General features: G+C 42.7%; 1 protein-coding gene across 2 annotated transcripts in view; it reads left to right on the top strand.

The window, feature by feature from the left end:
- PRKCB (protein kinase C beta) overlaps positions 1–16,904 on the top strand; it is a 340,854-nt gene that overhangs the window by 127,960 nt on the left and 195,990 nt on the right. For both annotated transcript variants that reach the window (XM_030300793.1, XM_030300792.1), the window contains exon 3: positions 8,237–8,319. In XM_030300793.1, the coding sequence (XP_030156653.1) occupies positions 8,237–8,319 (83 nt within the window). The remainder of the gene's footprint in view (positions 1–8,236; positions 8,320–16,904) is intronic.

A 16,904-nucleotide genomic window follows, 5' to 3' on the forward strand; every position in this document is an offset into this window, starting at 1 on the left:
AGTAAATGTTGTCTCTTTTTAAAGAAAAACTGATTTTACCCTGAATTTGCCAAACAGAAATGAGGGGGTGTTTATTTGTATCACAAAAGGATTTAGTTTGTTTCTTTAAATAGCCAGCCTTACTACTTTTCTTTATAGTGTTTTAGTTAATGGGGAATTTGATTTACACAACTTCCAGAAACGCATTGTGTAAAGGAGGTACCTGTACCAGAAGCTCATCGGTGTTCCAGTATGTTCCCAGCTTCTCCATGGAGTAGGCTGGAGTGTAGTCAAGTCACTTGGCGCATTGATTCTAGCTTGGTGGCGATGGATTATTTCTGTGGTCAGTTGGAAGGCTCCCTTAAAGAGACCTTGACAATGGCCGCTGTACTTCCATCCCTGTTCATGGTGGTGGACTGTGGAAGGCCTGCCAGAGCTCCGTGTTACCAAGAGGTTGGTTGATTGGGCTTTCTTTTTCTTCTGTGGCTGATGGTAATTCGTTCTTTTTTTCGTTGATTCACAAAATACTGGTTTACTAAGTATCGCTTATGTGCCAGGAATTGGAGCAGACACTAGGAAAGTAGAGATGAATCCTGCATCCTGCCCCCTTAAAGAGACTAAGGATGAATAAGATCTTAACTGAGATTTTAGATGTTTTGAAGAAAGATTCTAGACCACAGTGACTACTTGTAAATGGCGGTGGTGGGGAAGAACTTCTCTAAACAGTTCTGGGTTGAAATTAGAACCGAAAGAGACCACTTAGTAACTTAAAAATGGCAACTCAGTATAAAACATACAATGCCACCAAAGCTGTACTTGAAAGGGAAGTTTTAGCTTTAAAATCTTTAATTAAAAAAAAATTTAGTGTTTGTTTATTGAGATAGAGCCAGAGAGACAGAGCATGAACAGGGGAGGGGCAGAGAGAGAGGGAGACACAGAATCTGAAGCAGGCTCCAGGCTCTGAGCTGTCAACACAGGGCCTGATGTGGGGCTTGAACTCTCAGACCGTGAGGTCATGACCTGAGCTGAAGTCAGACACTTAATTGACTGAGTCACTCAGGTGCCCCTAATTTTTTTTTAAGTTTATCCATTTATTATTTCTGAGAGAAAGAGAGAGAGAGAGAGCGCACTAGCAGGGGAGGAGAAGAGAGAGAGGGAGGGGACGCGGAATCTGAAACAGGATCCAGGCTCTGAGCTGTCAGCACAGAGCCTGATGTGGGGCTCCACCCCACAAACTGCGAGATAATGACCTGATCTGAAGTTGGATGCTCAACCAACTGAGCCTCCCAGGCACCCAAAAATCTTGAATTTTTAATGAAGAAGAATGGGAATAAATTAACTGAGCTGTTCATTCAAGAAGCTTGAGAAAGAACTATAAATAATAGCAGCAGACATTTGATGAATACTCCTGATATCCTCGGCACAGTTCTGAGCATGTATTAACTGACTTAATTCTGACAACACCCTTGTGATATGGTTGCTGTTATTATCACCGTCATTTTCTAGAGAAGAAACTGAGGCCTAGGGAGATAAGATAATGTGCCCAGGATCCACACCTCGCCACCTGACTCCAGAATTCATCCTCCTAACTAGGAAGTAATGCAATAACAAATATGGATAAGTAGTACAATTAAAATAAGCAGGGCAATAAAAATAAAAGTAGCAATGAATAATGTAGAAAAAAAGCAGTTGAATTGAGAAACATATCCATGATTTGCATCTCTAATGGTAGAAAAATCAAATAGACAATGAATGGGACAAATCTCTGGAAAAAATAAAAAGAGAAACTACCTAAAAATACAATGTGAAGAAAGAATGAGAAGGTGCATATTATCATCCCAGATGAGCGGACACAGTGGACATACACTGAGGAGAACACTATGGACAGTTCCCAAGGGAAGTATAAATTCTAAGAATTAGTTTGAGAAGAGAGTGAGGGAGAGGTAAAGCTGGTAAAAGTTCAGAATGGGCAGGGCTGTCTGTTTTCATCCCCTTTTTTCCACGTTGTTCTGAAAGTTACAAACGTGGAAATATGAGAAGGAGGGGGAAAGATAAGAAAAGAAAAGAGGTGTATCTATCAGAGAGGAAAAAAAATATTATTAATGGGTCTAATATGTTTCTTTTTCTAGAAACCTCAAGGAAAGCAACTGAAACCCAGAAAAAAACTATTAAGAGTTTTAAAAAATGCTTACAAAATAAATATATTTTCTCTATTTGTAAACCATCACCAGTTGGAAAATAAAATGGAAAAAAATGTCCAAATCACAATTGCGTAAAAAAAGGTTCCCTCGACTCAAACTAAATGAGAAATGTGTAGGACCTGTGGAGAAAATTGAAGACTTCATTAAATGACACAAAGTCAGATTTTAACAAGGGGACACCCTATTCCTGATAGAAAGACTCATTGTTTGTAGAAGTGTCAGCTCTCTTGACACTTTTCTAAATTTGAGACAATTTCAAACAAAGTTCCAGTGAATATTTCTTTGTGGGGGGTGGTTGACCAAATACAATTCCAATAAGAATTCCATTGGTATTTTTAAAAGCTTGGTAAACTGATTCTAAAGTTCACTTGGAAGAATAAACACGCAGTGATTGCCAAGAAAATGTTGGATGTAAGGATAAGGAGAGATGACTTGCCCTGCCGAGATGTAACATATTATAAAGCTACTATAATTAAAACTCACCCTGCTGTGCTCTAAGACACACCAGTGGAAGAGAACAGAAGGTCCAGAGACAGACCCCAGTGTATAGGAAGGGATGGATTATTCAATGAAACACATTGGGACAACTGATCACCTATTCGGACAAAAAAAAAAAAAAAAAAAAAAAAAAGGCAAAGTAGATTCCCATGCACATCAGGTGCCAAGAAATTATAGATGGATTAAAGAATTTGAAGTGCAAGTCATTCTATACAGGAGCAAAAAAAGAAAAGAATATAATATTTATATGAAATTTGGGCATGTGGGAGGGCCCTTTCAAGTGTAGTTGGATTGAGTTTTCTTTGTCCAGTTTTTTCTTTCAGTAGTCTGAAAATTATACGTAATATTTCTATTCTTGTTCTTAATTGTTAGCACATATATTCAAGCTTACAGTGTCTTATATGTGCCTTCTCAGTATCCATAACCTCTTGAGGAATAAGACAAGACTCTTTGCACATCTCAGTGTTACAGCCCTTCTCCCACCCCCATTTCTTATGACTTAGAGTCTTCCTCCTCCTCACTCCCTTTGTGTGTGTGTGTTTTAAAGATTAAAAAAAAACTAATCTCTACACCCAATGTGCGGCTTGAATTTAACAACCCTGAGGTCAAGAGTGGTGTGCTTTACCAACTGAGTGGGCCAGGCGGCCCTCCTTCTTTGTTTTTGTTCTTTCTTTCACTACTGTTTCTTATGCCTCTTTTCATTCATTTTTCGGTGGGGTTATTGTTTTGTGGGGTGTATATACTCTAGTACTCCTTTTGTGGGAAGTAAATTTTCTAGGTCCCTGTGTTTGGAAATGTCTTTATTTTGAACCTTCATTTGAATGCCATTTTGGCTTCGTATGAGGTTTTCAGTTGAAATGAATTTTCCTAAGGCTTTGAAGATACTGCTCTATCATATTCACGAATTCAGAATTGCAGATGAGAAATCGGATGTCAAAATTATTTTGGTTCCTTTTTTGGTAGTCTTCCCCCTCCTCTCTTCCTGCCCCTGCTGGACATGTTGGAATGATCCCAGATACTGTCACTCTCAGTCTTTTCTTCCTTTATACATACTGATGCTTGCTTGATCGTTTCTTTCAAATTAATGACTCAAATTCTTCTTAATCTTTAGGGAATTTTCTTTTTCTATTTTCTTTGATTGCACCTTTACCATTCTCTCTGTTGTCTCTTGAACATCCATTTAGATGGATATTAAAATGTTTGGATCTATCCTCCATGTTTGTATCATTTCTTCTACGCCTTCCCACACCTTTTGTTGAATTCTGGGGCAGTCCCTCAATTTAGACTTCCAGTTTGCTAAATTCCTCTTTAGCCGTGTCCATTCAGCTATCACCCCAACCCCTGAGTTTCCAATTCTGGCAATAATATTTCTCATTCCCTGACCTGTGTTTTTCTTTGACTCTTGGTTTTGTTTCAAAATGGAAATAAGCTTATTTTCCTGATTATATAACTAATATTTACTCATTGTAAACACTTTGAACAACATAGAAAAATGTAAGGTTGAAAGTGGACATAATTGGTGTTCTGTGGAAAGGAGGTGTATGCAAAATGACCTCTAAAGGCCGAAGGAGTCACAGGACCAAAGGGGGAAAAAAGCCAAATCCAGCTTGGGAAGAAATGGTTCAGCAAGGGGACTTACAGACAGAAGCAGGTCTTGGGTGGCTGCAAGATGAGTAGATCTCCACAGCCCCAACCTCCACAAGCCCTGCTTTCATAGCCCCAGAGGCTGGGGAGTATGTGTTAGTAGACCACCTGGGAGAGACACTCAAGCAGAATTGTGTGTCATAGTCCTATCTCCAGAGCACATCAAGAACATTACGTTCCAACCGTGTCCTTGAGGGTGTGCTTGAACAAAACAGAAAGAATGAGGCTGGGGGCTGTGCTCAAGAAGGCTTCAAGGTCACAGAGCTGTCATCATGGCAAATTTGTCCAGATGTCATAAGTCTGGCTCCTGCAACTGGCAATCCTACTGCGCAGAGATAACCATCCCTGGCTTCTGTTGACCATTGTTCATATATTTCTCTTGGCATTCATAGACATACAGGCCCAGAGTGGGACACACACACACGCGCGCGCACACACACACACACACACACACACACACACACACTGTTTAACACAAACGTCTTTATACAAAGTATGTATGACTCATAAAATACAGTAACTATTAAAACAGAAAAGGGAGTGAGCAAAGGAGAAAGAAATTGCCTCCTTTGGACCTCTTCTTGGTTCCCAACCACGAGGATTTAAAATTTTTGCATTGTGGAAAATACCAAACATACATGAAAGTAGACTGCTTCAGGCGCCTGGGTGGCTCAGTCGGTTGGGCGTCCAACTTCGGCTCAGGTCATGATCTCGCGGTTTGTGAGTTCGAGCCCTGAGTCAGGCTCTGTGCTGACAGCTCAGAGCCTGGAGCCTGTTTCCGATTCTGTGTCTCCCTCTCTCTCTGCCCCTCCCTTGTTCATGCTCTGTCTCTCTCTGTCTCAAAAATAAATAAAACATTAAAAAAAAATTAAAGTAGACTGCTTAGTATAATGAATCCTCATGTGTCCATAATTCAGGTTCAAATAATGATTAGTCATGACTAATTTTTTTTCCCCATCTATAACCCTTCCCTCTCTATCTCCTTCCTGTCATGCTTAATTATTTTAATTAAATCATTTTATCCATAGAGATTTCAGGATGTAGCCTCAAAGATGAGGATTCTTTAACAAAAAAATAACCACATCAAAAGTTTTTAAATCCCCTATCCATAGCAGTAATTCCCTCTTATCATCACAAAGTGAATGTATCCATTTTCCTGATTATTTCATTATTGTCCAGACTAGTAATTTATTTAAACTGGGATCTAAACAGGGTCCACATATTGCATTTAGTTGATAGATTTCTTAAATCTCTTTGAATATATAACTTGCTTCTCCGCCCTACTCTTTACTTCTTGCATTTTTTTTTCTTTTGGGACAGTTTTAATTTTTTTTTTCTAATGCTTATTTATTTTTGAGAGAGAGAGTGCGAGCAGGGGAGGGGCAGAGAGAGAGGGAGACACAGAATCCGAAGCAGGTGCAACAGTTTTAAATATACAGAAAACTTGCTAAGAAAGTACAGAGAGTTCTGGGGCGCTGGGTGGCTCAGTTTGGTTGAACGTCCAACTCTTGATTTCCGCTCAGATCGCGATCCCAGGGTCATGAGACTGAGCCCTGTGTTGGGCTCCGTGCTGAGTGGAACCTGCTTAAGATTGTCTCTCTTTCTCCCTCTGTCCCTCTCCCCTGCTTGCACACACTCTCTCTAAAATAAAAAATAAAAAAATTAAGAAAGTACAGAGAGTTCCCATATGCTTCCTCAACCCTATCCCCGCTCAGTTTCTCTATTATCAACATCTTGCAAATGAGATCAGTCAGACAGAGAAAGGTAAATACAGTATAATCTCACTTAGATGTGGAATCTTAAAAACAAAAACAAAAACCAAGTTCATAGACACAGAGAACAATTTGGTTGGTGCCAGAGGCAGGGGATGGAGGTGGTCAAAAGAACTAAGTTCTGGGCATGTCATGTACTGTGTGGTGATTACAGTTAATAGCACTATATTGTATATTTGAAAGTTACTGGGAGAGAAGATCTTAAAAGATCTCATCACAAGAAAAAATTGGTAACAATGTGGGGTGATGGATGTTAACTAGGCATTTGGGTGATTACTTTGCAGTATATACAAACATCAAATCGTTATTTTGTACACTGAAATTAATAATAATGTTACATGTCAATTATATCTCAATTAAAATAACAAAAGGCCTAAGGTATTGTTACGAGTATCAAACAAAGTAATATATGTAAAGCACTTAAAAAAATCTGTCAGCAGTGTGGTACATTTGTTACAATTGATGAGCTGCTGTGGGTACACTGTTAGTAACTAAAAGCACAGTGTATATTAGGTTTCCCACTTTGTGTTGTACATTCCATAAGTGTCCCCACCCCTACAGTATCCTGCAGAAGAGCTTAACTTTTCTAAAAGTCTCTCCTGTCCTCTTTGCAACTACTTTGTTGAAGAAACTATTTGGTTGTCTTGTAGTTTTTCTACAATGTTGTATATTAAAAATTTTTTTCCTATGGGGCGCCTGGGTGGCTCAGTCCCTTAAGCGTCCGACTTCCCCTCAGGTCAGGATCTTACAGTTTGTGAATTCGAGTCCCACATGGGGCTGTGTGCTGATGGCTCAGAGCCTGGTGCCTGCTTCTGATTCTGTGTCTCCCTCTCCCTCTGCCCCTCCCCCGTGCGCTCTCTCTCTCTCAAAAATAAATAAAAATTAAAAAAATTTCTTTCCTCATTGCCTCGCTGTGATGTCATTTAATATGTGTCTCTGTCACTTGTATTTTCTGTAAATCGGTAGTTGGATCCAAATGCTTGAACTGATTCAGGCTTGATTATTTTGTCCAGAGTACTTGGGTAGGTGGTGAGTACTTCATGGTAACTTTCATCAATAGGCAGACTGAGTCTTTTTGTGATGTTAACAGCCACTGGTGATTGTTGCCCAGGTTCACTGTATCACTAGGGATAGTCTTGAGCTTTCCTGGGGTGTTTCATTCGCTGAGAATGTTCCTTGGAAAGATTCTGAGCTGGTTCCTGCAGTGTGGCATGCGTCCTCCAGGAAGCCACAGTTTGGAGTTTGTAAAGGTAGATTTGAAACACACCAACAAAAATCAGTTATAAAATTTTTTTATTTTAGAGAGAGTGTGTGAGTGGGGGAGAGGGGAGAGGGAGAGAAAGAATCTTAAGCAGGCTTCATGATCAATCCCATGACCCTGCAATGGTGACCTGAGCTGAAATCAAGAGTTGGACGCTCAACCAACTGAGCCACCCGGGTGCCCCCCAAATCAGTTTTATTTTGCATACAGCCTCTGACTGCCCCTTCCCCCGAGTGTGTAATTCCCAGATAGTGGAGCCATATCATAGATGCATTTAACTCATACAAGTTCAAATATAGGTATGCATGTATTTGGTTACAAACTACTGTAGTAACAATGTGAACATTGTGGCTTTTTCTTCCACTCTTGCACTTACAGTTGGCATTGCTTCTGGGTGAGCGGGGTCACGGGTCTGCCATTTCTGCTTACTTTGTTTTTCTGCACGGCCCTTCCTCTTAGGCATGTCAGTCTCTGAGTGTGATTCTCGTGTTTAAAGATATGTATTTCTTATGCATTCTGGATCTAAACATGAGCTGACGGCATCTTGTGGTGCCCAATCTAAGAGATCACATTCTGTTTCAAAACCAGCGCAAGACCAGACAGCTTAAGTGATCTTTGGGGAGGGGGAGGGGTGTCATTTTGAGCGGTTGCGATCTCTTGAACCCCTAGTTTAACACTTTTGCAAGATGCGGCAGGAGGGTACCCAAGGGTTTGGCTTCAAAAAAGGGTAAGGTGTGGAAGCTGATGTCATTGTTTATTTTGGTGTAAAAGCCTTTGCTTTTTGAGAAGTCAGGCTTAATGATCTCTTCCCCCTTTTCCCTCTCTCCCCCCTCTCCACTTCCCTTCCTCCCTTCCTCCTACCCTTATTTTGTCTTTTGCAGTCTGCTGTTTCGTCGTGCACAAGCGGTGCCATGAATTTGTCACTTTCTCCTGCCCAGGCGCTGACAAAGGTCCAGCCTCTGATGTAAGTAATGGGGTGTTGGTCACCTGTCACCTCTCTCAGCCCATAATCAGTGCCTCCTTTTGGGTAAATAGGAGTATGCTTAGATGCCCCCCACCAAAAAAAAAAAAGTTGGACTTTTTTTTTAATGTTTATTTATTTTTGAGACAGAGAGAGACAGAGCATGAGCATGGGAGGGGCAGAGAGAGAGGAAGACACAGAATCTGAAGCAGACTCCAGGCTCTGAGCTGTCAGCACAGAGCCGACACGGGGCTCAAACTCACAAACCGTGAGATCGTGACCTGAGCTGAAGTTGGACACTTAACTGACTGAGCCACCCAGGTGCCCCCAAAAAAGTTGGACTGTTCTTATTCCAAGGCATGAGGTGGTCCCTTCAGCCTCTGAGACATTTTTCATTTTAGCAGAAAGGATAAAACAAAGCATTTTGGGAGTGGGGTGTGACTTCCTAGGAAGCCAGCTAGTTCCCCTCTTATGGTTTTGCTAAATGTCTTCATCTTTGGGGGGGCGGGGCATGGAGCCTGGTGGTCAGATGCTAGATTGTTCCCACTACTGTAAAAATGTAGTCAGGACGGTACCTTACGATGCACTTTATAGAAGTTTGTGAGGGGATTCCTGATACCAGGGCCCAAGAATTAGGAGGAAAGGAGTTTACCCTGCTATGTGTGTCCCAAAGTCTGGCTATTATTGGTGGGGCAGGGGGTCCTGCTGGGTAAAACAGGCAAATAATTTTTATTTTAATCATTATGAACTTATTTTAATATAGATTAGAAAAATGTGTCTGGTAGTGGTTTTTGAATTTACAGTAGGGATGTAAAATTTCCTACCTAAATAAAGGTATTTAGGTTAAAGAAAAGATAAGTTGACTTAAGGAAACTTAATAGTGAATGACTGTATGAGCCCTATAAGGATATGACAAAAGCCTTTGTGGGGGGAGCCTTTGTGGCTCAGTCGGTTGAGTGGCCGACTTTAGCTCAGGTCATGGTCACACAGTTTGTGGGTTCGAACCCTGCGTCGGTCTCTGTGCTGGCAGCTCGGAGCCTGGAGCCTGCTACGGATTCTGTGTCTCCCTCTCTCTCTGCCCCTCCCCACCCACGCTCTGTCTCTGTCTCTGTCTCTGTCTCTGTCTCTCTCTCTATCAAAATAAATAAACATTAACAAATAAAGCCTTGGGGCTTTGGGGCCCAAAGCTTGGGGTACACCGTCGAAAGCCTACTCAACAGCCGTTCATAGCCCTCCCTGTGTTCTTTCTGGCAGATGTCAGCTATCATGCCAAAAGCTGAAAATGCCTGATACTTGCCTCTCAAGCTCCCTTGTAGTCAGTGAGTGACGAGGTGATCCTGTTCTGCTCAGTGGGACCCTTGGGGGAGGCCTTCTAGGAAGGACTTTCTGATAAGAGCAGACATCCCTTCCTTTTTCCTGTTGGGGACTTTTGTGGGAGGATACAATGTACGGAGTTGTGGCAGCACCTTTGGGTTAATGAGGGAGATGCACTCATCCCGAGTCGGGGAGAAGAGTGGAAGGAACCTGGGTCATTGATGACACTGGTGAGCTGCAGAGCCAACTCTGAGTTCTCTTCTGCCCGGAGTGCGTATGTGAGATGAGGAACTCCTCTTAGTAAAGTCTCATTGTTAGGGGGCGTTCTTTTCCATGCAGCTGAACACGCCTTGGTGGGACTGTGCAGCATGCACACTCTTCCTTTGGCCCAGTAATGAACTGCGTCCCTTGTGTGTGGCTACTACCCCTGCCTCTCTTACTTCGTTCCTGCTTTGGTTCACCTTCCTGGAATTTCCCCCAGTGGCATTGTCTTCATTACTGGGTCGGTCCTTACCCACTTAGACCTGACAGCCGACGGCTGGCCAGTCGTGAGTGGTGACTACCTTCTGTCATTGCATTTGTCGACCAGGGTTGGCCTTCTGTAAGTGGTCATCTGCCATTTCGCTGCAAATCAGGGGCGTAACTGTCGCCACAGCAACATGAACACTCTAGAGCTTGTGGTGACAGTTCCTTTGCTCGGAAACTGTGGTCCTTGGGTTTAAGAACTCCAAAAGTTCACCGTGAAACAACCAAGACTTCTCTGCAGAGAGGAAGATGGGCCCGTTCATCACGTTCTCTTACATCACTCTTCCTGGCCCTTTTAATGCAATTCCTTCTCTCGTTCCCCAGGATAATAAGCAGGGAAGTTTGGGGGTTCATCCTAGCTCCATTATGCAGCTCTGAATGTTCATGCAGCCCAAGGCTTCAGTCTCACGCAGCAGCCAAGAGGATGATGTTTCCTGTATCTTGGCTCTATCTATCGACTTTTTTTTCTGTTGCCTAAGACAGAAACTCAGCTCAGACTGGTTTATGTGGAAAGGGAAACTTTTGGTCCCCGAAGCTGAAAAGCCCAAGGGTAGAGAGACTGGCTTCAGACACAGTGAATCAAGGTACCAGAAGGAGGTCCTCAGGACCTTTCTCCCTTTCTTGGCTAAGCTTCCTGTCTTGGTACCTGTTTTAGAAAGGCTTTTCTCCTAAGGGAGCATGAGGGCTGAGATACCTATGGTCTTATGTCTTATCGATGCTGCAGTTCAAATGACAAAGGCTGAAGTCTCATTGTGCCGTGGGTTACCTGTAGCCGGAAGGATGCTGACTGGCCAGGTCTGGTCATGTGCCTACTGCTGGTGTGGAGGCCCCATTGGCCACTCGGTGATCTGAGCGCCGGGGAGGTGTGGTCCCTCAGAGGAGAACTGGAGAAGAGGGATTGTGTACTGGTTAAAATCTAGACTGTGGATGGAGCCAGCATTCCTAGGCTCAGAAATGGTGACCTTGGGCAACGTAAAGTACTTACATCTCTTTGTGCCTGAGATTCCTCAGCTGAAAGATGGATAAAATAATACTCTTGTTATGAGTATCCAGTGTGTATATTTATCTGTAGAAGTGTCTGATACATAGCAAGCGCTATATGTGTGAAGATGATGATGGCGGGTGGTAATGAATAACAGTGAATATATGCTGGGCGGGCAGCAAGGACAGATGGCCACCAAGTGATTCTGAAGGACTCACAGGCCCCCTGCCTGCCATTTGGCAGTCCTTCCTAGGGGCATGCAAGCTCCCTAAGTGGTAGGAGACCCCTGTGCGTATGAATGGAGCAGTGCAGCCATTCATTGCTTTGGGTGTGGGGATGGCAGACAGTACTCCCTGCAGCTAGCATGCATAGGATTTGGCAGCCTACTTGGAATGATTCTATCTCTGGACACAGTTCCAAGAAGGTCAGTTGGCACTAAGGATGATAAATCGGTCCAGACTCCTGAACTGGCTTGACTCAGTTCATTGACCTTTTCCCATCTGTGGCTGGAGACATGATTAAAGATCTGGTCACACCTGCTTGCCAACCTGGCCAGGCTCTCTTTTGGCTGCCTGTAAGAGTCATGCAGTTAGGGAGGGATGCCCTCCTCCTGTGTGACCTTGGAGGACCCGGTGTGCAGCAAGCTCATGGAGCAGACAAGCACAGTCTCCATCTATGCAAAGGGATGTGCTAGGCTCCTTCCTTCTTCTACCCTTTTGCTACTCTAACCCCAGTCTGAGCCAGGAAATATTCTGCATATTAGTAGAACTTTGTGTAGTTGGCATTCTTCTACAGATAGTTCCACATTACGGCCTACTAGGCTACCTGAGGAAACTTGACGAACAGGCTCTGTCCCAGTGACTTTAGTTGCCGGTCCAACCATTCAGCGCAAATGGGAAGAGACAATATAATAGGCATCCGCCAGTGGGGGACCTGAAAATATGGCAGAGTTCCTGGGTGTTACCTCTGGTCATCTGCAGGCATGGTCTTGGTCCCTCCTCATTGGAAGCCCTCGATCCTGTGGTCTCTTGGATTTTGTAGAGAGGTCCATAAGCATTACATATGACATTATAGTTACCCAGCACTTAGAATACTAACCACATACACAGCCTCCCAGGAGATCTTCTTAGAACAAGAAAAGAGGACTTGTCTCTTGGGGCTGGAACTATGGTGAGTCAAGTGAGGTACTTGTCCTGGGCACAAAATGTAAAGGGTTCTTGCCGGTGTCTCTGGATATCTGATGATCTAGGATGGCCCCACTCACATGACTGGCAGTGAGCAGGTTGTCAGCCTGGGTTCCTTGGTTCTCCTCCACATAACCTCTCACCCCCCAGGTAACTAGCTCCGGCTTGTTCACATGGTGGTTTCAGGGTTCCAAGAAGAGCAAGAGAGCATGCCCCAACACATAGGTGCTTTTTCAGCCTGCGCATCATGTTTGATAATGTCCTGCTAAACAAAGTAGTTTCACGGCCAAGCCCAGATTCAAGTGGGAAAGGAATAGACTCCACTCTTCATGGGGGTGGTGGGGGAAGGATCTCCGGTCAGTCTACTCAGATCCCATTGACCCAAGAGGCCACCACAGAACAGAATTCCTGGAAACCATCACACGGGACTTTGTAAAAGATCCACAGATCTCAGTGTGGTTCAGAGAGTCATAGACAACCTCATACGGGAATGCATCTCATTTTTTCTCTGCCCCAGGTTTCTGTAGGATTTAACCATCTCCAGCTACAAATGGGAAGGTAGGTAATTTATTGATCATGTCCAGAGACAATGGTGGTTAGGACTGTGGACTCTATAGGCAGACCTATCAGAGTCTAGGTCCTGACTCTGCAAGTCATTTGGGGAACTTGGGTGTCTCATTTTCCTTTTCTGTGTCTTAGTTTCCTTATCCGTAAACTAGGATATTAGTACCAACCACATGGGTTTGTTGTAATGATTTTTTTTTAATCCTTAAAATGAAAAAGGGTTAACAACAAACACAGTAGCGTTAACAACAAATGGATTAAAAAGCCATTGCATGAAAGTGCTTAGCACACTGCCCACCACACAGTGAGCCCTTGGGTACAAGTAGCTAAGGGCATTTCGATTGCTCTGTCTACCCCCTAATCATGAATGCACTGATAATTCTGTACAGTGCTCCACCCAGAGCATGCCCTTATGAGGTAATTGCTGTCTCCATTTCCATTACTTGACATAAAACCTCAAAGTCTGGAGTGCAATGCTGAGAAAAGAGCCTGGACTTTGGAGCCAGAAAACCTTGGTGTCGAATTTCAATGCTGCCATTTACTTACTGTGCCAGTGATCTTGGGAAAATAATTTAAGTTCTGTAGTCCTTAGTTCATATCTTTAAAATGGGGAAAATAATACCTAAATCATCGTTCCTTTTTAGTGAATATTCAGTGAGACTTGAGCCACATCCAGAATAGTGTCTGGCACAAAAAAAGGCACTGAACAAATGGTTTCTGAATTATTATTAATACCTGGGTGAGTCTCTCCTACTCAAGAAGGGATGCCAGTTACCTTCTGACCTGTCAAGGAATAATAGCCAATGATAATAACTAATTTTGTTGAGCAGGGGCTCTCTGCCAGGCAGTACAGAAGTTACGAGAGGATTCTGTAGGTTTGTCTAAAGACACTTTCTTCAACATTTTATGGTTTTAGCAATGATTTCTTACTCTTTAGAGTCAAGATGCTGAATAAAAGCCGCTGCTATGTCCTGTATCTTCCTGATTACATCACTGGATCAGGGCAGTTAAGGATGATGCATACTAATATTGCATATATCCTTTTGTGTTTTTATTTTATTTTTTAAAAAAGTTTATTTATTTTCTTTAGTAATCTCTACACCCAGTGTGGGGCTTGAACTCATGACCCTGAGATCAAGAGTTACGTTTTCTACCAACTGAGCCAGCCAGGTACCCCTGCTTTTGTGTTTTTGAATCCGGTCTTTATGAAGAAATATATTAAACATGATAAATCATGAGCTAAATGTTAAAGATTTAATAAAAGGAAAATAGAAGATTTAAAAAGAATGTATATATTAAAAAGAATGTGTATATATATTATATATATAATGTATGAATATGTATAAAAATGTGTTTGAAAATCTGGTTGAAATGGACGATTTTCTAGGAAATTCTAACTTGCCAATTTTGTCTCAAGAAGAAATTGGAAACCAGAATAGGCAAGTAACCAAAAAAGAAATGAGAACATTGCCCAAGAAACTTTTCTTCTCCCAGAATAATAGGCTTCGTGGGTAAATGCTCTTGAGAGGAACGAAGGATTTCTGTACATTTTAAACTATATCAGGTTACAGAGAAAAAGTAAAGCTTCACAATTTTTTTTAATTGAAAGTAGAGAAACCCTACTGAAATTAGCAGTAGGAAAACAGATTGGTTCGTGGGAAGGACATAGGGAATGGAATAAGCTCCAGGGACAAGGGCCTCAGATACTTGGAACTGAGACCCTGATACTTGCAAGGTGAATTCTCCTTATCACCTGTATCAGTTAGCTTTGCTGTGTAACAAACCACTCCAACATTTAGTAGCTTGAAGCAACAATCCCTTATTATCTTTCATGATTCTCTGGGCTACTTGGATGGTCTTCTGATCTGAGTCTATTCAGCTGATCTTTGCTGGGCTCTGTCGAGTGTCATTGTCAGACAGTTACTTGGCTGGTGCTGGATCACCTAGGATAGCCTCACTAACATGACCGCCAGTTGGCAGCCTGTTGGCATGGGTGCTTTGTTTCTCTTCCATGTGGTCTCTTTTCCTCCAGTAGGCTAGCCTAGGCACATTTACACACTGGCCTAGGGTTTCAAGCACGGCAAGAGAGGGAATCCCCAAAGCATAGGTGTTTTTCAAGCCTTCTTTTGTGGCACACCGGTTATGGCTAAGACCAGAATCAGGGGTGAGAAATAGACCTCACCTCTGAAGAGGAGGAGCTACAAAGTTATACTGCCAGGATGCATACAGGAATGGACGAGTCGTGGCCATTTTGCATTCTGCCGCAGTGGCCCTCATCTGTGCCAGCTGTCTTATTTGCCCTCTGGATCCACTCTGCTTTCTCCCTGAGAGACTGACCTGTAAGGAATGCATCACTGGGGGTTGCCCTTCTACCCTGACTCCTGGTTGGGCTCAGCCAGAGGGACCAGTAGATTGGAAAGTGAGGGGAGAGTGAGCTGGGTATTTAATATGGGGTCATCTTGGCTCTACCCTTTGACTAAGGGTTACTCCTCCAAAGGCAGTCTTCTCTACATAATTCTCTCCTTGGGCTCCAGGAGCTACTCTTTGCCCTTGTCCCTTTGCTCTCACTAGCCCCCAGTTACTGCACTATCCCCTATGGCTTCCCAGCACCATGCCCACATCTTTGCAAGTGGTCCTTTTATGAAACTCTCTTAAGCTCTCTTAATTTGGGTATGACATCTATTCCCTGCTGGGACTCTGACTGGTTTGTCCTTGCCTCATTTGCTCTTATTGTAGATAGGGCACGTCTATGTCTATCAACCTAATGATAATCAACCCTGTGGGAAGATGGAGACCCAGGGGAAGAAGTGGGCTTTCTTTTGCTGCATTTATAATCAGTCTTGGGGAAGAGTTCTGACTGGTTGATCTTCTGTTGTTGGGAGAATGAGCTCTTACAGTTATCAGGCCTGGATCATGTGACATCCCTGTGGCTCTGAGAGCAGAGTCTGTTATAAGAAGAAGGGTTGGGAAACTTGGATGGGCTGACAAAATCAGTAGCTACCACATGTTATTATTATAAGCTAACTTGATCACAATTACCAACATAACCTAATAAAGTTGGCAAAAAAAGTAAACTATACATTGTGTGCCAACTATAACTAAAAAAAGAAAACTATAGGGGTGCCTGGGTGGCTCAGTTAAGCATCTGACTTCAGCTCGGGTCATGATCTCGCAGTTTGTGAGATGATCTTGCTGTCTGAGCTGACAGCTTGGAGCCTGGAGCCTGCTTCAGATTCTGTGTCTCCCTCTCTCTCTGCCCCTCCCCCTACTCACTCTCTCTCTCTCAAAAACACACAAACATTAAAAAAAATTTTTTTTTAAAAGTAAACTATAGGGGCCCCTGGGTAGCTCAGTCAGTTAAATGTTCGACTCTTGGTTTTGCCTCAGGTCATGATCTCATGGTTTGTGGGATCGAGCCCCTGCATCAGGCTCTGCACTGACAGCATGGAGCCTGCTTGGGATTCTCTCTCTCTCCCTTTCTCTGCCCTTCTGTTGTTCGTGTGCTCATGCACTCTCTCTCTGGCTCTGTCTCTCTCTCTCTATCAAAATAAATAAATAAACTTTAAAAAAGTAAACCATAGTCAATGATGAGTCTAGATTAACAAATGCTAAATAAGCTATTTAATTGTTGGAATAGACGTATTGGTTCAAATAGACTATTTATTTATTTATTTATTTATTTATTTATTTTAATGTTTATTTTTTGAGAGAGAGAGAGAAGCCAGGGAGGGGCAGAGAGAGAGGGAGAGAAATCCCAAGCAGGCTCCACACTGTCAGCGCAGAGTCCAACATGGAGCTTGAACTCACAAAGTGTGAGTTCTTGACCTGAGTTATAGACTTTTTTTTAATGTGGAAGAAACAATTTAGAAATTAAAATATAGGAACAAAGATAAAAGTAAGTCAGCAAGGAATTATGAATTCTGAAAAGTATATATACTAAGATGGTAGAAGTGATAGCAGATAGTATCAGTTATCTAATAAATGTAAATGGATTGAAATTCTCTGCTAAAAGGTAAAGA

Source organism: Lynx canadensis, chromosome E3 (genome assembly GCF_007474595.2).
Source record: "Lynx canadensis isolate LIC74 chromosome E3, mLynCan4.pri.v2, whole genome shotgun sequence".
Taxonomy (NCBI): domain Eukaryota; kingdom Metazoa; phylum Chordata; class Mammalia; order Carnivora; family Felidae; genus Lynx; species Lynx canadensis.